The sequence below is a fragment of the Panicum virgatum genome, chromosome 4N (assembly GCF_016808335.1).
Source record: "Panicum virgatum strain AP13 chromosome 4N, P.virgatum_v5, whole genome shotgun sequence".
NCBI classification, from domain to species: Eukaryota; Viridiplantae; Streptophyta; class Magnoliopsida; order Poales; family Poaceae; genus Panicum; species Panicum virgatum.
Genome location: NC_053148.1, coordinates 41,527,788 through 41,551,284, shown reverse-complemented (window position 1 = coordinate 41,551,284; position 23,497 = coordinate 41,527,788). Strand labels below are relative to the sequence as shown.

The following is a 23,497-nucleotide window of genomic DNA, read 5'->3' as shown; positions in this document are numbered from 1 at the left end:
AGAGAAAAGACAACATATTAATATCCATCTAGTGTATTATATGGTACAAATTTAATGAAAAGAAATAAGAAAGCATATACATCTAAAGCCAGTCTCAATAGAGAGTTTCATAGCATTGTTTCTAAGAATGCCACATCATATAAAATGCAATGAAACTTGAATGTAACAACCACTCTCAATGCATAGTTTCATTCTATAGTTTCATATATAAACATTTAATTCCATGACTCATTGTGAGTTGGTAAATGTGCCAGTAGAGTTTCATCTCCATAAAATTTATTTTTTTTTCTTAAATATGGTGCCACATCATCAAAAATGCCTATGTGGCAGCTTATTAAATGTGGATGAAACTTGAATGACACTCCGGCTAGACTGGCCTAATAATATAAAGGAAACCATCCACTTTTTTAAAGGGCATTTACAACCCTCCAGGTAGGATAGTTTCTATGACAATAATTGCACTGCTAAATAGTATTTTTAGTTTATGTGACACTAAAATAAATGAGAGAGATAATAGAGGGGGTAGAAACTATGTCTCATGTAAGAGTCAGTTTTAATGTGAAATCCAATGAAATAGACACTATCAAATTTGTGTTGGAATGAAGATGATAGTATTTCATAATAGATGAAGGGTGTAATAGGTGGAGAGAAGAGAAATGAAATTTATTATTAAGAGATCATGAGTCAATGTCCCTGCTTATCCCATGGACATACCACATTGCTTATTATAAAGACTTATCGGTCTTATACATCCTATGGACTAGTCATTGTAACTCGTGGACCTATAACCAATTTCATAAGGCCCTGTTTAGTTCCCAAAAATCTTCCTACAGTACTCGTCACATCGAATCTTCAAACACATGCATGAAGCACTAAATATAATTGAAAAAAAAAGCTAATTACACAGTTCAACTGTAAATAACGAGACGAATCTTTTAAGTCTAACTAGTAGGGTGCACGTGCGACATCGCACGTGTCTGAAGAACAATGTTGCAAAAAAATAACCATATTAAATTTTAGTTGCAACAAGTATTTTTGAAAAACTATATATGGTGAAAACAAACAACGAGATCTCAATTGTGGTAAAAATAGATAAAATATTTGAAATATGAAAATATAGAATTATAAAAATAGATAAATGGTATGTATAAGATAGGATAAAGTCTATTTTTGGCACATGGCAATGGGCCCCACATTTTTTTTGAAGCGAGGACATCCCCATTTTCATTACGAAGAACGGAAATACCAGCAGTTCATACAACAGAGATGGAGGGGGGAGGGGGAAGGAGGGAAAGAGGGTATCGGTACAAGTTCAAAGCAGGGTGGATATGGCTTGACTTTCAAGTTTCATATCACCCAACTACCGATCGCCCGGGTCCTAGGCTTACTAGGAAACGCCCTCGAGTAGAGTTTTTAACAGACCAGTTTAACATGGGAGTGCTAGATAAAAGAACAAGGGAAAATTCGATTCGTGCCACCACAACTCCGTGAAATTGGGTGTCACGTTCAAAATCATGCCACTCAATGGCATGATTTTGAACATGAAATCCAACTTCAAGAAATTGGAGTGGCATGGATCAAAATGACCCAAAGAACAAAGAGGAGTGAGTGTTCACAGCGTTTTCATGCTTCATCCGTAGAGGTGTCATCATCCTCCAAGTGAGAACGCGGCGGCCCAATCAGCAGCGGCGGACATTGTTGTTAAACCAGCACTCTGTTGGCACAAGAGAGAAGGAGCTTCACGCCATCCATGGTCTTGTTCTGCATATCCGAGCCATAGAGACCTTCCCAATAAGACATGAGAGCACAGGCATAAATCAAAATATCAATCGGGTTTCTCAACAGCTTATTTTCAAAACATGCTTCATTTCTTTTTTTCCAGATAGCCCAACAAATCGCAGCGACGCAAAATGTGTGCACCACATGCCCTCCTGGCACCACATGCTTTATTTATATTGGCAACCAGTGCTGAATCCAGAGTTTATATTGTGTGAGGTTTTCCGGGATATTGGTAGCTCCCAGACAAATGCCTATAAGTCCCCAAAGCACTTTCGCCACGGAGCATTGGAAGAAGAGATGCTCTATATTTTCAGGGGAGGGACAGAAGTAGCAGGTGGGAGATCCCGACCATTTTCTCTTAATCAAGTTGTCTTTGGTGAGGATAGCATTATTTTCCAAGAGCCACATGAAGATTTTAATTCTGTGCGGAATCTTAGCTTTCCAAATATGTGAGAAGGACAAGCCAGAATCATTGGAAGTAAGGAAGTCATAAGCTGACCTGGTAGAGAAAATGCCTTTTGTATTCCTTTTTCAGGAAACCACATCATTAGTATTATCAAAAGGGAAGGCATAAATGTCATTTAATAATCTAATCCAGGAGTCAAATAAGAAGGGAGGTAGCCATCTGGAAAATTGTAGCTGAGCACTCCGTGAGAGAAACTGATGGACAGACACAAATTTGTCTAAGCAGAGGTCATACAGGACACGGAAAAGAATACATAGGGGTTTGTCTTTTATCTAGGGATCTTCCCAGAATAAAGTTGACATGCCATTCTTCACTTCCACCTTCCTGTTTAGCATATATATATGCCTGACTTATTTTTTTATGTCTCTCCTATTTGTCTCTTTCTTCCCCTAACTCTCCTATTTATCTCTCCGCCGCGCCGCATGTAGGGCAGGTCGCCATGCCCAGACCGCTATAAACAAACTGAATAATGCTCCAAATAGCTCTTGCCGAGTAGGAGGTGAAGTTGGGTTCTTCCCTAAGGCCACGACAGGCGATGTCAGACTTGCCGCATGCTTTCCCACCACTCGCTAGCCATGCCTCCCCCGTCCACACTGCTGCTCAAATACGCGCCGCCCTGTCACCATCGATGCATGCTGCTCAATTGACGTTGTCAATGTTCATAAGCCACCGGCACCAGGCCATCATGTGCAACGATGCAAGAGTAATCAACCATGCCCATGTGCATGTTTATATGCAAACGACCAAACAAGAACATTGTCATTTTTTCTGCAAATCTGCCAGCGCGTACAAACTTAATACCCGTTGATGCCATGCCTATGCAGTAGACATGACTTTTTCATTTAGCAAAACAAAATGTTCTGATGGCAAAACTTCCCATTATTGCATTTCATTCCCTAGTCATTTAGTTCTTTGAAGAAATCCTCTTCTTCATCCTGTTCTGACCCATGCGGATGGACTACTCTAAGAATGATTGTATCCTCTAGTCCTGTTTTGACTTCATTCAAGAATTGTTTACCTGATAGCAGAAGCATTCAGCACCGCAGGCACAGGCGCAGGCACAGGCACGTGTTTAAAGTTAGATTGTTTAAAAATAAGTGCAATGCATAGAACTACTATAAAAAATCTCATTAATAAATAACAAAGGTTCATTGCACCAAGATTTGAATGACCAACATATGTGGAACCCTCCAAAAGCAAAATACTCAGATTGTATTATAATGCTGTAAAGGGGAATATTGTTGAAATTTAAGTATTCCAATCCACAGTTCCACACCAAATTGTCATTGCAGACGGCAAGGCAATCCAGTGAACCGGCATAGGTCCTCATCCTCCTAGTTATAACCATGGTTGATTTTTTTAGCACGGTACATGTCAGCAACCTCCAAAATTTGGACAGTCAGTATGTAACATTATAATAAAACACCAACCCATTGAAAATAGCATGCAGCAGAAAACTTACTTGCTCAGAAGTGGTCGCCTGTTATGGGCTTTTATCATCCCATAATCACACCAGACGAGGAAATGTCAGAGAGATGCCCTATATCTCCATCAGAGGATATTATACTTTAATTAAGATTTTTGAGGAAACAATTTCCAATTAGATTAATTTTTGCAATGACTGTCAATAACACACCTGGACAACTGTATGCTGCTTTGTCAAGGGCTGTAGCACGCAATACAAAATGGGTCTTATCAAAACTGATTATAATTTTTATATTATAAATATTTTTTATACACGTGCGTGTCGCATGAAGCACAGCTCGGGAAGCACGAAACAAATCTTCCTCAGTCAACTGGAAGCTTCTTCCCCTCTCCACTTGTGGCCTGTTACCCAATTGCAAACTAATATAAATCTATGTCCACTCATCCATATGGACAAAAGAAAAATCAAATCACTGGTCAATCATACCTCTGAGGAACAAAATCTTTGAAGAACGCTAAGCCCAAGATCATAACACCGAGGTGATAGAGAGCTGAGATTGGGCTTGTATTTAGAATGGAATAGAAGGACACTATGAATTTTATTCTCATACAATCAACCTTACTTTCATTTAATCAATGCAATCACCATGTGGACATAAAACTTAGGAATATCATTAAGGTTCTTTGTCATCTTACTATAACAGTACATTAGTTTTGAACAACAAGATTGAACAATCAGAAAGAAAGAACTGCGCTGCATCGAAATAATTGAGAATTCCATAAGACAAAATGCTAATTTGACCAAACTGGAGGGCGCACAATGTCCTTGCTGCCCTGTACGTGAAAGGGGAAGAAACAATTTGGATCAAATATGGAGGCCTTCCCATTTAACCTAGTAGTATGCAGTAAGGAAAAATCGGCTGAAGCTATGTCAAATACATACTTGGCACCATGGCTGAGGATAGAATCACACTTGTCCTTTGTCCTATTCTACACCGTAATGTCAAAGCTGCAGAATGCATATGAGGTTGGAGAAAACAGAGTTGTTATAGATGCCCACTGGCTTTGCCCACAACCAATCATAGGGGAGCAATTTGAGAAGGCAAAGCGGGAAACAAAATATTTTGAAATTCAGTTTCTGAAGGAAAAATACCAAATTGTTGAACAAGAAAGGATGTAAGTGAATCTCAGTTTCTGAAGGAAAAATACCAAATTGTTGTTTCAAATTGTTGAACAAGAAAGGATGTAAGTGAATCGGAGGTGGGATTTATGGGTGCAAAATACTGTCCAAAATTGTTCCTAGAAAGAAAAGAAACAGGAAACCCAAAAGAAATGATTCGAAATTACGATGTGATGAGCAGCTCCCAATATTACTCGAAATATTGAGATACTGAAGAGGTATCAAATAGAAACTCACCAATGCCTGTTAGTAAACAAGCACATAAATAGTAAAGTAATTTTTCCCATGAAGGGGTATCATATATAGATACTGAAGTAAATTTTTTGACTTAAGAGATATCTAGATGTCTCCAAATTTTTACAAATTATATGGAGGTAGTATTGTAGTAATGAAGAACACAAAATTTATGTGGTAAATTGATGTCATATGCAGGACCAACAATTCCATATTATTTAACGGTAACAAAAATGCATTTACAAAGTTTAGGAGAGTGCATGCCTCTTATACAACAGATTCAGTTTCTATCAGCTCATAATCATTTGCAGAGTGCATACTTGCTTCACCAGTGGCCATGGCATAATTGCAAAAGGGACAAAGCATCCATTTGTACTCATGCCAAAATGAAATGATTACAAGCACATAACAGCAATTACGAAATTCACTAAAATTTCATGGGACAATTAGATGACGTGAGATGTGAGCATGTATTACATCCAACATATCCAATCAATCGGCACAAGGTAGATAAACTGAACTATCAGAACCTATGATACGTGGATACGCCTGGAGAGTGGCGTATCTGTATCTGACACGTATTGGATACGGATACGCCTTGGATACGCCTCAGATACGTTTTCAGCCGTATCTCAAAAATATGGATACGTATTGGCTCGGATACACGTATGGAACACCTATGTGAGAGGGAAACCATGGGAGGGAGAGACGAGAGAGAGAGGAGGCGGCGCAGCCGTGCGCGAGCCGGAGGCGAGCGGCTAGGCGGCCTCAACGGTGGCGGGATGCGGACGGAGGAGTTAGGTGCGGTGGAGGCCACGCCGCAAGGGAGGCAGGAGGCCTGCCGCTGCGCCGTTGGGAGGAAGGGGACCTAGCTAGCGGATGGAGCCGCCGCCGCCACCCGTGGGTGGAGCCGCCGTCCTCTACCGGCCGGACCTGGGCCTGCCCAGCCTGGCCGCGCTGCTCCCCTCGCCGGAGAGGGAGGGAGGGGGGGTCGAGCCCCAAGCAGCTCGGCGCGGCGGTGGCCTGAGGCGGTGGCCGGAGGATGGGCGCCCCTGCCGCCAGCGCGCCGGCCGCCCCGGCCGCGAGGAGGGAGGGAGAGGGAGAGAGATCGAGAGCAGAGGAGGCGTGGAGAGAGAGAAAGAGAGAGAGAGAGAATGGGAGGGAGGGGGCCGCGGGGGTCCAGATGCACTTGATCTCTTCGGGTTTTTTTTAGGGCCAGTTGATTCTCTCTAGTTGAGTAGGACTCTAGCCACTACAATACTACTAGTTTGATGTAAATACTACTCTCATCACTCAAGAGTGTGATATTTTATATAAAAATTATTAATATTAAATTATTCTAGCCGTATTCCCGTATCGGTGTTTTTTGAGGAAGTGCGTATCTGCGTATCTGATACGTATCGTATCCGATACCCGTACTGGTATCCGAGTAACATAGATCAGAACCTGCAACCATAGAAGGTGACTTGCCAAGGTGTTGTCTGAAGTAGTTAATTCACATTCATGTACTCCACTACACCTTATTATCCCGCGGCATCCAAATTACAGTATGATGCTCCTAGATAAATGGTTTGCATCATCCCCTGAAATTAATCCTCTCCAAAGGTCTCTGATACGCACACAACAGGAAAATAGTGATTAAATTTACTCACAAACAAGAAGGGTAGTAGTAATCTGCAGAACAATGCAGGAAGGAGTAAGACTGAATTACCTGAAGAGTGAGTGGGCTGGTTCACACAGCATCTTCTAAAGATCATCTTATTATCAGTCAATGTTCCCATTATTTGTCAAAATATATTCAACCTGCCCCAAGTCTTCAGTAATTGCTGCGCTGAAACTTATTGTGAGAAGGTAGATTTAGCGAAGCAAAAAAGGGCAATTATCCATATGCTTAGCAATAGAAATATGCATGGTTACTTACTTTGATGCATGGGCAGGTGTGTCATTTCCCAGGTCATACATATCTTCATCCCAATATATGAACTTTGCATACAAACTTTTAACAAAGTCCAAAGAAACCTACAAGACATAAAAAACTTACATGTGAGCAGTGAGAGCTTCATATGGTATGAGTAGAAATTAGTGTATCTACCACCGAATGTTTCCCTCTAGCATTGCGGCATTGCCTACTGAAGAAAAGAGAAATAGGAAACCGACTCCGTGGATTAGCAGTACCTGGTTGTAGCAGATGAGGGACGTGTTGAATCCGGCCAGGGCATTCTCGATCATGTGCAACACAACAACGAATCGGCCTGCAAACAACCACCAATTCACAAAGTCCGTTCAGGATCGCGCACAATTGGGCCAAGCTCCACAGTGTAATGGGGTCAGGTTCCTCATATACCTGCCAGGCCCTATCTTCGAGGATGCCATCAACCGCGAATGACCGATCGCCGACAGTGACGGCGTCTAGAGCGGTCTTCCGGACAAACCAAGATCCCTGTCGTCCGTGGATTAGCAGTACCTGGCCCTCCATTTACAGTTTGTCCATAATCCATAATGTGAACCAGAAAACATCTTCAAAAGTAAATGACAAACTGATTTGGCTTCGTTATGCTACTCACAGAGGCAAAAGATCGAGCACCTGAGTTGCAATGGTGCGTAGCAGCATCCACGTGGCCCGCCCGACCTCCTCCTTATCACTGGTCCCGCCTGCCTTGGCAACCTTCTCCTGCGCATTCACTCGAAAAGCTTACGAGTTAACAACTCACTTCCGGCTCCAGCCAAACGGAAAAGCATAAATGGGCAAGCACGGAGGGAAACAACTTGCCTGCTGCGGTTCGGCCTCCGCGGAGGCGGGGGGACGCGGGGAGCTCCCATGCCGGTCACAACCTCCCCGCGCGCGGATTTGGCAGAGGAACCACAGCTGTGCCGGCCGGTACGCCCACCCGCCGTATATAATTGCTTCAGCTCGAGGGGAGAAGGCGGATGGGGCGGCCACCGGCGGGCTGGATCAAGGAAACCAAGGAAATCACGATGGTCTATAGAAGAAAATCACGAAAGGCCGCCGACTGCAATCACGGAAGGCCAACCTCTTCCTCGTGGCCGTCGGCTGCAATCACGGAAGGGGAAGACGCTCGGCGTCGGTGCGTACACTGGCTCGGCGCCCGGACGCGGCGACGCTCGGCGTCACGTCGCGAGGGATCCAATGCGGAAGCAGAGGACGGGCTGGGTGGCGATCCGCGGCGCAGAGGGACGACGAGGATAGTGGTTCGGCGGCCGGGCGCGGAAAGCAGGCTCGGCGGCCGTGCGCAGAGGGAGGATGAGGGTGCTGGTTCGGCGGCCGGGCGCTCGGCGTCGGCGCGGAGAACAGGCTCGGTGGCCGATCCGCGGCGCAGAGGGATCGAAGGCGAGGGTGGTGGCCCAGCTCGACGGCGCCACCACGGCTGCCATCGGCTGCGCGGGAGCCGTCCTGCTGCTGGTCTCCCTCCTCGAGGCCGGCGGCGTGCGCGGGAAGAAGGGCGCCGCCACCGCGCTCTACGGTGGGGCGCGTGAGAACCGGCAGCACGCCGTCGAGGCTGGGGTCACGGCGGGGTCGCGGACTCGCGGGGAGGCGGTGTCGCGAGGTGGATGCGGGCCGCGAGGAGGGAGGCGGCGTCTGGGGGATGCGCGATGGCGTGGGGCGGCGATAAGATGTGGCAGGCGGCATGATTGACGGGCGGGACTGGAGGTGCGTACACGCACGGGTTGGAAAAATTCCGGTGAAAAAAGTAGCGTCATCAGCGGGCCCGCCCTCGCGATTGCACTGGCGGAGGCAACGTTTCCAGTCTGCTTAGTTCCTGTCAAACTTTCCGAGCTTACATATAGACCTCAAAATAGAGATATGTGAAGTGGATATAGAGGCTAATTTTAGTAAAAAAATGTTTCAAATTCGATGGATTCTTATAATATAGAATATAGATTAGTCCATGATTAGATATTAATTATCAAATAATAGCAAAAGTGCTACAGCACTCAAATCCAATCTTTTCACAAACTAAATATGGCCTAAATGTGGACCGATAAGCAATGTAACTCGGTTTTATGCATCCCATGGACTGGCCACTGTCCCTGCTTGGGTCCACTCTTCCTCTTATTATTAGACCAATTAGGAGAATTTGGATGAAAATTTTACTTAAAAAGAAAATCTAGTTAAAGTTAAGTTTAGAGAAAGATATGCACGACCCGATATCCTTAGTCAACACTCCATCCGTTTTAACTCAGTTGTTTTGATTTTCTTAAATTCATATGATTTGCTATGCATCCACAGTTCCACACTCTATCTGGTCAGCTTTACCATACCTATGATTATCAATATCAAAAAAAAAAAAACATAACTGCTTATTATTTTTCTTACTTGCGAAACACAGTGCAGGCGTTGATGCTCAAATACATACACATACATTGACGCATACTCATAAATAGCCGATTCAATTATTTCAAGTGACCGTAGTCTTACTTAAAAAAAGTGCTCGTAGTCGTAGGGTGCGACTAGTCCTTCTCTAATCGGGCCATGAAGAATGCCGGAAGAGGGACAATAACTGCTCCAATCGTGGAACAAAAGAGAGCGAGGTTAATTAGCAAACGGTGCCGTCATGTGTGCAGTCATCTTAATTCCCTAGCCTTATTTTTGCATGTGTATACGAAGTCCACAAAATCGATTTTTCGTATACCAATACATGCTCCATGCTGGTCTCCCAGTGGATTGGTCCTGTTGAGGGCAATGATGGCCGACGCCGAAAGATTCCTCACCAGAAGCCCGATGGGCCCAGGTAAAGGTCTTGTTTGGTTTTGTGCTCGTGTTATTTTGATTGCTAATTACGGTGTCAAATAAACCCAGTTTACAAAACTAATTTCAGAACCCCGCGCTAGTGACCCTGAAGAATCTAATAAGGTCTTTGACCATGCGATTAGAGGATGGTTACTCTAGCATCATTGTAGCAAATCATCGTTATTAGATTCGTCGCGAAAAATTACACCTATTCCTAAAAGAATTTTACAAATAGATTTTATTTAGTACTTTATACATGCGAGATTCTTTTTACGAAAAACGTACTATTCTTACAAAATCAAACAAGGCCAAAACAACAAAGGCCATGATGGGCACAAGTACCTTTGCAGGTGCTCCTAGCAGAGAAACACTATGTTCGGCAGACTGGAGCTGGAGGCTGGAGCTGGAATGGTGTGAGAGAAAAATACTATTACCTACCTGGTGGCTGGAATTGGAGAGATGTGAGAGGGATTCAGTGTAGCGCTAGAGTGCTATATCACCTGCCGAATGCAGTGAAAACGAGCAAAAAAAATTCAGGGCGCCCCCTCCCCCCGACCGTGAAAGAGAGCACACGGGGATACCTGCAACAGAGGCAGCCGATGGCAGTGATCCGTGGATTACCGCCAACACCGAGGGCAATTCCGTCACTCACCGCCGTATATTATACCGTGGCCGGCCAGCCTGGCAGCAACCGCCGCTCCGTCTCCCTCCGTATCGCCAGCACGCACCCAGGGTTTTAAAATCCGACCGGACCGGCCTAACCGCCGCCCTCCGGTACCGGTTTATCGGACCGGTTAGGCCGGTAACCGGTGGAAACCGGTTGAATTCAAATCTAAATTCAAATAAATTCAAAACTCCCATGTAACTGGTTCCGACCGGTTTACCGGCCGGTTTTACCGGTTTACCGGTCGGTTTGACCGGTTTGAAATTCAAAAGCTCCCGTGCAACCGGTTTACCGGCCGGTTTGACCGGTTTACCGATCGGTTTGACCGGTTTACCGGCCGGTTTGACCGGTTTGATCGGTGGGCCTTCATGGGCCGGCCCATTTTTTTTCTTTTTCTTTTTTGATTTAACTTTAAATTCCCACAAACTATACTAAATTAATGAATTTTTAAGAAAATTTGACACCATTAGATTCATCACACCTTGAAGTATTTTTAGAAATTTTTTGGGAATTTTTCATTTTTTGAATTCAAATTTAAAATTTGAATTTTGACCGGTTGGGTACCGGCCGAAACCGGAACCGGACCGGTTTAACCGGTAACCGGTCAAACCGGACCGGTTTCCAACGGTTAGGTTAACCTTGCACGCACCTCGCTCTCCCACTGCAAACCCACTCGCCGCGCGTCGCCTCCGCTTCCGCTTCCGCCTCCGCCTCCTCCGCCGGGTAATGCCCCAACCCCCTAGCTCCGGTCCCGCTCTCCTAGTCCCCGTCCCGTCCTCTCGCGGCGGCACCCGCGCCGTGGATTTCATTTTGTTGCCCCGCGGGTGCTCGTGGGCGCGGGGTGCTTGGGGTGGGGGTTTCCCCTCCTTGTCAGGGCGGGGTGCCCTCCCCCGCGGCGCGCGCTGGTGCTCCGCTCGGCCGCTCTGCGGCGCCGCGTGCGTGGTGTGCCTGTCGCGCCGCTTGCTCGCTGGTCCTGTTTGGGTGTGGGGTTTTGTGGCCTGCTAGCGGGGGTTTTCTGTGCGGGGTTCGGTGGCTTTCCCCTCTATGTCACAGTACTTTGCTTGCGTGATGTTTATCGTGTGATCGGGGGCTGGTTCCCGCTCTAAAATAATCCGCTAATATCCGCGTTTCCGTTGCGACACATGAAATGATTGCGGTGTCCTTGAGGCGCTCCGCCTCGTGAGAGTGATTTGCCTTGATTTCCATGTTTACTTGGTGCATTATAAGTTGGTGCTCGTGGTTTATTTGGTTGACGGTTGTGTTTCGTCGGTGGACACTGGGGTTGGAATCGAAGCAATAAGCGGCAGGGTTTTCCGCTCCTTTTCCCGCGATTCCGAGTGTTTTGCGCTGATCCTGACGCGCTGTTGGTGGAATTTGTGGAATGCTGTAGACTTGTAGTTGCATTAGGAGGGTGTTTGGTGGTTCACGGCCTTTTGGCCTTATTTGAGACCTTGGGTTGTGCATTGGGGGTGCACCTGGGGGTGGGACTGCCGAATTTCAGAGTTGTTGGTTGTCTCGCAATATGTTCCATTTTGATGCATGTTACCTTGGAGTATGGGCATGGGCATCTAAGTTGGCGCTTCACTATGATTTTCCTGCTTGCGTTTGTGTCAGTTTTGATTTTTGGGATTCTGCGGTCGAACTTCTAGGGCTAGGTTTGGTGGCTCCATGTGTTATGAAAAGGAAAACACATCAACTGCCCTGCTGACATGATCCAGGAGGAGTAATTATGCTACATGTTTATGGTAGTTCTGGACCTGTTTATGCTTTGTATGCCTCTTGTCTAGCAATGCTTTATATTTTACCTTCATTCTGTTTTCAACTTTGAAGATCTGTAATTCAGGGCAATACACAGCCTAGATTTCAGTTGAGTTAGATGTAGGTGTATTATCTTAATTTTCTTTTATCGGAAGGGCATTATCTTATCTTAGAGTATAATTGATTCTCACTCCAATGCTAATTCTATTTAAGCAGGTGAAGTCGAAACGATGGGAAGTGTGACATTTGATTTGAATGAGCAACAACATGAAAATCGAGGTACGAGTGTCACTGATAATTGTCAGTTTGTTATAATGAAATAATCACAGTTTTTTTTATAAATTGGGTTATCCATCAAATTTTTGATGAGATCGTACCAAGTCTAGTTGTACTCCTAAAATGTACATATTACAGCGTATCTTCTGTATGAACTGCACTGTAGTTTTGATAATTTACCAGATATACTTTGTGCAATCCAGTTGCAAGTATGGTTTTAAATAGCGGGCTATAACCCCGCTGTAGCCTTTTTAGAGGTTTCCCGCAACGCTATTTGTATTTGTGCCACTATGGCAGCTATGGACGCTAAATTGGGCTATAGCTGCGCTAAATGGCGTTGCTTTAGCGCCGCTATAGCCTTATCCTTAGCTCAGTGCTACTGTTTTGGTCTTTTGGACAGCTGAATATTTGATTATGAATTTTGTTGTATTGTCAACTTAAGTAATGTTCCCGTAGCTCTAGAAACATATTTATGTTTATGAAATTCGCTAATTACTATGTTTTTGTGCATCTATTACTTGTATTTTTCATGATTTAGTAGTAAACCGCTATTTGCCTTAGCCCGCTATAGCCTCCACTATAGCCTCTTAGTCTCGGGAAAAAGTATGCCTCTATTTGCCATAGTCCGCTATTTAAAACCATGGTTGTAAGCTGTAGCCATGTACTTTGCTCATGGATTGATTGTGAGCATGGACTTTGTAATGGTCCAAATTCTCTCGTGAACACATGCTGTCCATGAAACTTTTCATTCCAATCTGTGTAGTTTTTCTTAAACTTGAACTTTATTTCCTTTTTTGTCTTGCTATCCAATTATATATTTATATTGCAGAATAAATTTGGCAAGATTTGACCTGAAGAATATAGTTTCTTATGTTAGGTGGAAGCTTGCATTATGTGTTGCTGCAAAAGGATTGTAAGAACATATGCCGCACCAAAGTTTGTGATCTTCCCATAGAAGTGTAAGTTGAGATTTTTTCTGACCAATTAGTTATATTATTAAGTACTTTGTATACTTGGACCAAACTTTCGGTGAAACAAATGGAATGGTTCATGTTTATGTAACATACTATCGCACATCACTTAACTGTGGATGGGTGGCCTTTTGACCGTTTAACTGTAACACTGTTGTCTATGTGTTCAGCACTAGCTCCATCCACTTTATTGTTTTTTTTTAATTTCATGGAAGCATTATGTGTCTGTTCTTTTCATGTCTTGATGTATATGCTCCATAAAATCACAACTATGCTTTCCTTTTTCAGGCCATCTATTTGGTCAATTATTTCATTTATGCCGATTAAAGCATACCAGAAGAGGGACCTCCCAACCTTTTCACTGCTTCCTGATCCCGAAGATGGCCGTCAAAAAACTGAATGGGGAAAGTTCACGCGCTTCCTATCGGATAATAAAAAGGTAAATATTTTTTGCACTGTCCATAATTATACTGAATAAGCAGGTAGCTTTTGGTATCTTTAATTAATCTCTTGAAAACTTGGGGTCGGGGTTAGGATCAACCGACTTGCTATCTTGGGAGGGAGTTCTCACTTTTTTTTTGGTGTGATGTAAGTAGCTAAGTTGCTACAAAAAGTGTATATTAGCTGGGACATCTGGATTAAGAAAGATAAGGGAAGGTGGGAGATGGGCTCGATGTTCTCGGGATTTTCAGTTCAATCATCTAAAACACTGTAGGCAGGTTTATGTGCTGTATTTTTTTTTGTCACATAAGCTAGTAAATCTGTTCTTGTTTTGCTTCTCAAGGCTGCTATTGCAAGATGTGGGTCCTCAACCTTCCACATACTTCCTCCTCAATCCGACGAATGCTCAAATTTTTCACATGCGGTGCTTTTGTACGAGTGTGGACAAAATGGCCCTGGAGATTGCAATCAGATCGCAGTAACGTCTGGTGAGGGGTTTTGCTATGCTATCTCTTGAAAACAACTCTTTATGCTGAGATAATTCACTAGCCCTACATGGGTATATTCAATAATCTCGATTTCATCATCACCAGTTTGTGTGGATGATATCATGCCATTTCCTAAAGATTGCACTATTGAGCTATCTTTTGTTTACTTCCCCATTTCATGGTGTTGGGTTCTACATGCTTGAAGTTCATGATATGCAACACAATATACCATATATTCTTTGAATTTTGATCATTCAAATTTTCCAGTTGACCATTCTTTCTTAATTATCATGACAACAGGGAGACATGTGAATGGTGCTGCAGTGAATTCTTCAAAGAGGTCATACAAGAGTGAAGTCCAATATGGCTCAAGGAACTCTAAGCCACCATACTTTAAAGAGGAGATTTGTGATAGTGGGCCGGATCCCAAGGGGATGGAAACTTCACCTAAGCATCGTAATCCACATGTCACAGAACTCCATACACCAGTTCCAGAATCCTCACCACGCGAGTCCGTTGAAGACAGCCCTAGAGTTTTGAATCCAGTAGTAAAAAAGAGAATGGCTTCTCCTACAAAAAATTTCATCGTTGCAGACCCTAGTTATCTGCGAACACTTAGTCAGACACATGCTGGCTGGATATTTGGAGCAATAGCCGAGCTCATTGACAACTCCAGAGATGCCGGTGCATTTAGGTATGCTCATATCTTCAGGATGCTGTAATCCTAATGTAGGAGAGAATAATGAATTGTATTCTTCCAAACCCTAGAAGGGTGGGATATGTAGTTCCTATACATGGGCCTCTAGATGGGCCTCTATACATGGGCCTCTAGATGGGCCTCTATACATGGGCTCACATATACACCAACACCTAATGTGGTGATTTTTATTTTTGCAATCATTTTAGGTCCAGGTTGCAATCTGATATGGTGTGTTGTGTTGTATCATGAAATCGAGCTAAGAAAACATTTAACAATTTTAATAATAAAATATTCTCATGTGGTCCTAAGAAAGTTCCACAGTTGGTTGATATTTTCAAAGAAAAAAAGTTAAATTCTCTGAACAGAAAAATTGAACTGTAGATCACAGATTAAAAGTCATAGTAGTGTCACCCTTCTTTTTGTAGTTCTAAGAATCCTTTTGCAAGATATGTTACACAGTTTATGCACTTATTTCAGTTATTCCTCATTGATCATGCTAACTACTTGTTTCTTATTTCTTATTGTTTATCGCTATGGAAGGTTGAATATTTCTGTCGAATCTTTATTTTCAAAGAAAGCACAAAGGAAAATTCCTGTTTTATCTGTAATTGATGACGGACATGGAATGACTTATGCTGATTTGATGAGAATGATCTCTTTTGGTCACAAACGACCTACTGATCATCGAGAGGATCAGATTGGGAGATTTGGGATTGGATTTAAGGTAGACACCTCTCAGTTGGTAGAATAGCTGCATCTTCCTCTATTTCAGTATTTCTACTCATAGTCACAGGGTTAGATTGCACTCTTATTCTATCCTCATTGTTGATGAGATCTATGCTTTAGATGTCCTTCAAATACTTGAAATATCCAACCCCCAATAATGAATGCAATATGTTACATTGGTATGGTGACAACTGAAATAGTTTTATCTGAAGCACTTATTCATGTGATGCTGTGAATTTGTTTTTATGTTATTCAATAGCCCTAGACGCTCTGTTCATTCTGCAATGACTATGATAGAGATCTACAATCAATTCATCATTGTTGTTGCTAGTTTTTTGTTTTCTGCCAGTGTTACCTCCAAGTTGATATATACAATACACCTAGTCATTTCTGCCATAAATGCTTTCATGAATGAAAATGCACATTGTTTAGATCTAATACTTTTAAGATCAAATGGATATTAGTTCCATTAGTTCAGAGTTCCTGGTTCAGGATTCGTAGGCATCCTTCCTAGTTCTAGTGTTAACAGTACTTCAATCATGCCTGCAGTATTGGCGAATCAAAATTTTGCATACACACTTATGTCGTATTAAGATTGTTGTTGTTGTTACTAACTTTACTATTTTCTTTATGCTGCATGTAGACTGGTGCTATGAAACTTGGAAAAGATGCAATTGTGCTCACACAAACTTCATCATCCAGATCAGTGGCCTTTCTTTCTCAGTCTTTTAATGAAGGAAAGGATGTATGTATTGTTCTTATTGCTTGCCCTAGTATATCACATTCTATTGAGGATCTATAAATTGGCTAATTTTCTGCAGAATGTTGAGATCCCTGTGGTGGCGTATCGAAAGGAAGGTCAATACATGGAAGTTGATTTGAGTGTCCAATCTGAAGCTACTGCAGAATATAACCTGAATGCTATTAAGGAGTTTTCTTCCTTTAATGAGTATTTCATAGGAGAAAAATTAGGCCTATTTGGTGAAGAACGTACCGGGACACAAATTTACATATGGAATTTAGACAGATGGGGTAACGATTACACTTTGGAGTGGAATTCTGGCAAGTCTTCTGAAAATCCTGTGCACAATGGTCGTGGAGACATATTAATTCGTTCAAGAAGAGTGAGATCACGTCCAGGACAAACAAGTAACAAGGTATGCTCGGTAACTCTGAGGCAAGAGGCAGCCATACTGAAAATGACTTTAGAGAGGTATTTTCAATTTCACTGTGTAGAAACCAGAAGTTCATTGTAGCTTTCTGATGGAATACTGTAGCTTTCATGTTTTTGTATGCTGCCTGTAAGCTTTGTTTTGGTAGTTTGATTCTGAGGTATTTCTGTGTGTCCTCAAAATGGGATGGCGGAAAAACTTTTTGTCCAAAAACTAATTGGTCGTATATTAGCAGAAGATGCATGTCACTCGCACATTAAGTACTCTAAACCTTTTGCATGACTGATTTGGACCCTGACCATTTTCTTCGGTCATGTCATGGTTATCAAGTTCTTAATTTTGTATTTCCAATTCTTTCCATGCATTGGATCACTTCTTTTATGGATTGTATTCATAGGTCATGTTGGACTATTCTCTTCAGTCCTATTTGGAAGTTATGTTCCTGAATCCTCGGATGAAGATATCTGTCCAAGGGTCTTTGGTAAATATTCTTGTGTCATTTCTTTCTATATCACAGTGCATCTATATTCCTGTTTTCATTCGTTGGGTTTTGTACTTGGCAGGTCAAAAGCCGTCCTTTGGCAAAGACCCTTAACAAGACATCTGTTATTTCTGGCGAAATTATGGGAAGGACTATTCTGTTGACTCTGGGAAGGAGCAAGGTAGAATGGGACAGAACAAATTGTGGAATTTTCTTATATTGGCATGGTCGTCTTATTGAGGTGAGATTATCTATTCTGGTTTACTGCTCTGCCTTCTAGATTAGAGTTGACGAGGGAATTGTAGCTTGAGCATGGAAATACATGTTGGATTTAACAACTTTGCAGGAATTACATTGACCTTTTCATGTCCAAGTTTTAGCTGTAAATATTTGTTTTGTTGTACTTTTGATCATGTATTTCGTTCTCAGTCTTACAAACGGGTTGGAGGCCAAAAACATAGTGCTGACATGGGACGTGGAGTAATAGGAGTTGTAGATATCACAAATCTCATTGTAAGCTTCAAACACCATGGCTTTCCTATACCTTTTTTTTGTTTTCAGTGCGAGAAATTCAGTTGTCCTTTCGTTTAGTCCATGGAATTAACTTCTCTATTCTTTTGCAGGATGATGGAGATGGTAATTCTTGGGTTTTGAATAGTAAACAGGGATTTCAAGATTGTGAAATGTATGCTAAACTGGAGGAGTGGCTCGGCAGGAAATTGGATGAATACTGGGACACACATTTTGACAATCTCGAGTTGGTATGGATTATGATTTTGTTTACTACAATGTGTGTTGCTGCTCAATCACACCAGGCTATGAAGTGCTAAATGTTCATATTAGTATAGAACGAGCATAGCAGGGGCAGGGATGGAGAGTTTCTTTCCAGCCTTTGTTTCTTCCCTTGACGTTAGGAGCTAAATTTGCATGTTATATGGGGACCAAGTTCTCATTGTTGTTTATTTTATGTTATTCTGAAAAGATTATATGCACTCTTTTTGGAAGTGTTCACTCTAGTTAACTTTCTTCATCCAGAGAAAAGGGGATGAGCGTCACAAGCCTGATTGTGAATGGGTTCAGTGCTACAGCTGTCGTAAGTGGAGAATGTTGAATGCAGGCTTCAATACAGACTCTCTTCCGGAGGAATGGTTTGTATCAGGCAATCATAAAGGAGTTTCATACCTAATAAAGTCGTGATTTTAGTGCTGTGCCCTTCTTTGCTGCAATGAGGCAACTGATTGATATGCTAAGTGTACAGGAGCCGTTATTTTTATTAGCAGCGATCTTACTTCACATGTTAACCAGGCAATTATGCTCTCTTTAGTCATATACTATGTTGTATCCATATGCGGTAGTTTTACCATTGCGCACTCCCGAGCTACTGCGACCCAACGCTCTATGGATAATTATTGATTTTAAATGTAATCACACTAGATGACTTTATTAATGATGATCATCTTGTTGGCTTCTCACCATACTGGATAAATGTTCATGTAGCAGTTTTAGTACCCATATGCTAAATAATGGGATCTCACTTCATTAGTTCATTGATCAGTTCAAACTATTTTCTAGATGGGAGAGTTTATGATGTTGTTTTGCTAAGGCACATTGGTTCACCTGTTTATGTACATATATTATCAAATTATCAATAGGTTTTAAGCACTGATATTCTCACTCTCAGGTTCTGCTACATGCCACCCTTCAATGGGAAATGTGAGGTTCCAGAGCAACAAATGGGACGTGGTGTCATCGTGATTGGTGAGAAGAGATCTGCCCATGATGAACACAATAAGACTGCCCGGCAAGGAGAGAGACCAAAGAAGGAAATGAGGCCCGAGAATCTCAAGGCTGAGAGGATTACTCAAGATGATGGAGACACGAAGGTAACTGTATAAACCCCAAAGTATATGATACATTTCCGCTCCCTTTCTCAAAGATCAAAGCCATGGAAACAAACAGCTTAATCACATTCTGTACACAGAATGTCCGGGGTACCCAAGAGGTCAACAAGCGAAGTAAATCTTCAAGTGGCACCCCATCAAAGCCGAAGGACGACAGCGATGGTAAGAACATTGTATAGCTGAGATTCCTTGTAATTTTAATGAGAAATTTTACAATGATTGAAAAAATAGGACTACGGTGGTGAAGGTAGGAAGTACCTAGGATAAAATACCTGGTACTTCCAAAATGTGGGACCAAGTACCAAAAAGTGGGACTGAATTCTAATTTAATTTAATTTTTATAAATACTTTCCATAGATCAACGGCTAGAAAAAAGTTCAACGTAAAAGTACCTGAAAGTACCCATTGGTACTTTACAATCATTGTAAAAGAGCTCAATTTTAATTGTTTTTCTTGCATGAACTAAAATACCCCTTTCAGATGATCTTGAAGGTGGGTTCTCACAAACAGATGATGGTGCACCTCGCCCTGCTTTAAAGAGGCTAAGAAGGGGGCCTGCGAAGATTTACAAATGCTGATGGAATTGAAAAATACATGGTAACCATTCTGTCCTTTTCCTTTTTACCCCACACATAGGCTTTAGGCAGTAAATCAGTAATGATCACTATGCTTTGTCTCTCTAGAATTTCTCTGATATCATTTTGGCAGTATAATGCCTCTTGTTCACTAAATCAGTGATGCCTCTGTTTTAACGCCAGAGGGTATATGCTTCTTTGGACTTCGAGACCGATGCATGCGACCAACTTTTGGAGGAGCGCTGCAGCAGTATAATCCAATTGTTCTTGTGCAGTAGAATTTGCACGTGCTACATAGGTGTGTTTGTAAAAAGTTTAGTGGTTGATTAGCTGTTTGTTTGTAAGTAGGTGTTCCTCGTTCTCAAAATGTTCAGCTTCAGGCGGTGAATGTGTGTATAGCTGGCCTGTGAGCCTGCAATGTTGGAGGGGTTAAGAAGGGCGGATTATTTTGGTGCGCAGAGTGCTCCTGTCGTAACTGTTAGGGCCTTAAACTTTGTCGCCCTCATGCCGGAACTTCCCGTTGCATTCAAGGGTGATATGTTGTATTCAGATTTGGCATTTAACACTAATTTTTTATTTTTATAATTCTGAGTAGCTATTTGCTAATTGTATTGGACATAGACTCTTTAGTTAAGTCCTATTTTACTTATTTTACTTATTCTGAATTTTGCTATTTGTTACTCATCGTATTCAGCATAGACTCTTTGATCATTTCCTAATTTTCCTTTTTTTAAAATCCGACATAAGCTATTTATTAACCTTATATGATAAGGACTCTTGAGTTAGTTTAGACTGCTAGATTTCATAAAATCCAATGGCACAAATCTTTTTTTTATAATTAACATGAGAATTTCTAGATCCTCTTAGCGAACAAGGTGGTTTCTCTTAACAATTCTTATTAATATAACTAGAACATTAGGCGCGCTTTGCATGCCCCATCATAAAACGAATGCACATTTCAGATCTGTCCTTTGCACAACAAAGGGCAGTTTGTTTCAATTATATATTGATCTATTGGTGTACGCTTAATTGAGGAGTGACGTGAAATGAAAATTGACTCTGCAACTGAGTTCCAAATGAGCTTAATATGCATATAATAATACAGGTAATACTTAATACATGTGGAATCATCTAAGTTGTAAAAATGATCTGCGCTTCCGAGTTTGTGAGTGATACATCTTCACATGAGAAAAAATAATCAAGAAAGTTTCCATTTGAAGGTAACTCTACTGTTAAATTCACATGCATTCGCACGGAAGTGGCACGAGGAGCCAAGACGATTTGAGGGTTGCTACTGCTAGAGATTGGATTGGGTTGCAATTTGATTTCTATCGGAACACAGGGAGTCTCTGCAGTTGGTGTTGCTTCGGTGGAAAAAAGAAGATAGGAAGCTACCTGGTGGAGCTGGCTGCTTGTTCTTGGGATGGATGAAGCATGCATGAAAGAAGTGCATGCTGGTGGAGAACATATCCAGTGTTATCGTGCCTTTAGGAGTTACCACGTTACCAAATTTAATTATATTTAAATTTGTACATAAAAAATTCATCCAAAAATATGAATAGATAGAACACGCAAAAATCTACCATCATGCAAAATTGAGGTTGAACAAAAATTTGTGCAAGAAGAAACAAAAAAGAGGAAATTGCACTTGAACAGTTGCGGGTTAAGGATATAAGGGCAAAATATAGCGAAATGACTACGGGTTTATTTTTGCAAAATGGAAAGTTATTTTCTCTATGTTTTGATTGTGCATATATTTAGCAATATAGATATTGTTATACTTTTCTATAAATTTAGTCAAAGTTTGACAGAGGACTTAGGACAAACCCAATACGATATTAAAAAAATAGTGGGAGTAGATGGATAAGTTAGACAGTGTGTTGATTTTTGCATATTTTGATTGTTCATACTTAGTATAGGTATTGTGATACTTTTCTATAAATTTAGTCAAAGTTGGATAGGTTCAACTTAGGTAAATCTAATACAACATGTAAAAAACAGAGGAAGTAGACGGATAAGTTAGACTGCAGGTTGATCTTTTGCAAAATGGAATATATTTTTTTAAAAGAAAAAATGAAATAGATTTTGATTGTGCATATATTTAATAGTATAGATATAGTCATACTTTTCTATAAATTTAATCAAAGTTGGACAGATTTGATTTAGGACAAACCTAATAGGACATGTAAAAAAAATAAAGGGAGTAGACGAATAAGTTAGACTGCAGGTTGATTTTTGCAAAATGGAATATACTCCAATTGTGCATATATTTGCTAGTATAGATATTGTTATACTTTTCTATAAATTTAGTTAAAGTTGGATATGTTTTCAGGACAAATCCAATACAACATGTAATAAAATAAAAAATAGGGGTAGTAGACCAATAAGTTAGACTGCAGGTTTATTTTTGCAAAACGGAAAGGCCTTTTCACTAAATGGATAGATAGAGAGACCCGGCAGCACGCGAGGGGCGAGAGCGGGCGCTGAGCCCTCTTGTGTCTCCCGTCGGCACCAATCTTTAATTAACCCAATATATTGTTGTATTGATTGTGACATGATGCCCTTAAATTTGATTGGTAACATTGATATATGTGAATTTTGCTTTGTTTTACAATGCGGTGTGGATTCATTTTGTTAACTGACTTTGTACCCATCTTAGAGCACCATTTAAGCAACTTTTAGCAGGCATAATCAAACTAAGCGGGAACATCAATTTTTTCATTCAATCATTTAAGAAGCAAGACTAAGGATTTGAGTAGAGAGAAGCTTGTGTGCATCCGTTCTTGGTGATCGGTTCTTGCTCAAGTGAAGACCCTAGTTTGTTACTCTTGGTGATTGGCAGCACCTGGGCGATCTTGGTGATTGAAGGTGTTTCTTCCGGAGCTTGCCAAGGATTGTGGGAGCCCGAAGAAGGTTGTACGTGGCTTGAGCTCCACCACGCCGGGATGGTGAACGGAGACTCTTAGTGAGCGCCCAAGTCTCGGTGACATGGGAGGTGACAAGACTCTTAGTGAGTGTCACAACGTGGATTAGGGGTGTGTGCCAACACATCGACACCACGGGAAAAAATCCGGTTGTCTCTTGTCCACTCTTTCATTTCAATCACTTACTTTCTTGCAATTATTCTTGTGCTTGACCTTAGAGATCATAACTTAGCTCTACCTTGCTTAGTTTCATATCTTTGTTAGCTTGTGTAGTTTGCTTTGTTAGCCGGTTGGTGAATTGAGCCTTACTAGCATTGCATAGGTTAAGGTTGTTTTTAATTGTCTTAGAAATTTGAAAAAGGCCAAATTCACCCCCCTCTTGGTCCATCGATCCTTACAATTGGTATTAGAGTCTCGTTGCTCATTTGGATCATTAGGCTTCACCGCCTAGAGCTATGGCCAAGATGGGAGGTTCGCCGCCTCACATCGAGGGTAAGAACTTTGCCTATTGGAAAGTTCGTATGGCCGCATACCTTGATGCGATTGCCCCCGAAGTGTGGTTGGCAACAAAGACCGGGTTCACCGG

General features: G+C 41.8%; 1 protein-coding gene and 3 long non-coding RNA genes across 8 annotated transcripts; 1 reads left to right on the top strand and 3 right to left on the bottom strand.

The window, feature by feature from the left end:
* Positions 1 to 3,608: 3,608 nt before the first annotated feature.
* LOC120670272 lies at positions 3,609 to 4,417 on the bottom strand. The gene is made up of 4 exons (XR_005673178.1): positions 4,158 to 4,417; positions 3,882 to 4,072; positions 3,708 to 3,785; positions 3,609 to 3,627 (listed from the first exon to the last, which is right to left on the bottom strand). It is a non-coding gene; the product is annotated as an uncharacterized LOC120670272 (long non-coding RNA).
* Positions 4,418 to 5,427: 1,010 nt separating this feature from the next.
* LOC120670271 lies at positions 5,428 to 6,816 on the bottom strand. The gene is made up of 2 exons (XR_005673177.1): positions 6,531 to 6,816; positions 5,428 to 5,614 (listed from the first exon to the last, which is right to left on the bottom strand). It is a non-coding gene; the product is annotated as an uncharacterized LOC120670271 (long non-coding RNA).
* A 509-nt stretch (positions 6,817 to 7,325) lies between these two features.
* Positions 7,326 to 8,706, bottom strand: LOC120670928. Of its 2 annotated transcripts, none has more exons than XR_005673441.1 (3): positions 7,649 to 8,706; positions 7,429 to 7,548; positions 7,326 to 7,336 (listed from the first exon to the last, which is right to left on the bottom strand). It is a non-coding gene; the product is annotated as an uncharacterized LOC120670928 (long non-coding RNA). The 2 variants fall into 2 exon arrangements; XR_005673442.1 differs by having other exon boundaries at positions 7,669 to 7,756.
* Positions 8,707 to 11,136: 2,430 nt separating this feature from the next.
* LOC120671151 (MORC family CW-type zinc finger protein 3-like) lies at positions 11,137 to 20,593 on the top strand. 4 transcript variants are annotated; one of them, XM_039951416.1, is made up of 18 exons: positions 11,137 to 11,221; positions 12,473 to 12,535; positions 13,410 to 13,491; positions 13,792 to 13,942; positions 14,288 to 14,432; positions 14,733 to 15,126; positions 15,673 to 15,856; positions 16,502 to 16,603; positions 16,680 to 17,015; positions 17,428 to 17,511; positions 17,594 to 17,752; positions 17,941 to 18,024; positions 18,135 to 18,272; positions 18,547 to 18,659; positions 19,193 to 19,394; positions 19,493 to 19,574; positions 19,893 to 20,009; positions 20,171 to 20,593. In XM_039951416.1, exons 2-17 carry the CDS (start codon positions 12,487 to 12,489, stop codon positions 19,988 to 19,990), a joined length of 2,403 nt encoding a protein of 800 aa, XP_039807350.1. In that variant the 5' UTR covers positions 11,137 to 11,221; positions 12,473 to 12,486; the 3' UTR covers positions 19,991 to 20,009; positions 20,171 to 20,593. The 4 variants fall into 4 exon arrangements, with proteins under 4 accessions (XP_039807350.1, XP_039807351.1, XP_039807348.1 ...); XM_039951417.1 differs by having other exon boundaries at positions 11,203 to 11,221; positions 13,397 to 13,491; XM_039951414.1 differs by lacking the exon at positions 11,137 to 11,221 and adding an exon at positions 11,510 to 12,243.
* The last annotated feature ends 2,904 nt before the right edge of the window (positions 20,594 to 23,497 follow it).

What these genes read in the sequence shown, in the direction of transcription:
- LOC120671151 (XM_039951414.1), top strand. An exon ending in TCCTATCGGATAATAAAAAG is followed by an intron (nt 13,943 to 14,287) that starts GTAAATATTTTT and finishes TTGCTTCTCAAG; the next exon opens with GCTGCTATTGCAAGATGTGG. An exon ending in GGCATGGTCGTCTTATTGAG is followed by an intron (nt 17,753 to 17,940) that starts GTGAGATTATCT and finishes TTTCGTTCTCAG; the next exon opens with TCTTACAAACGGGTTGGAGG.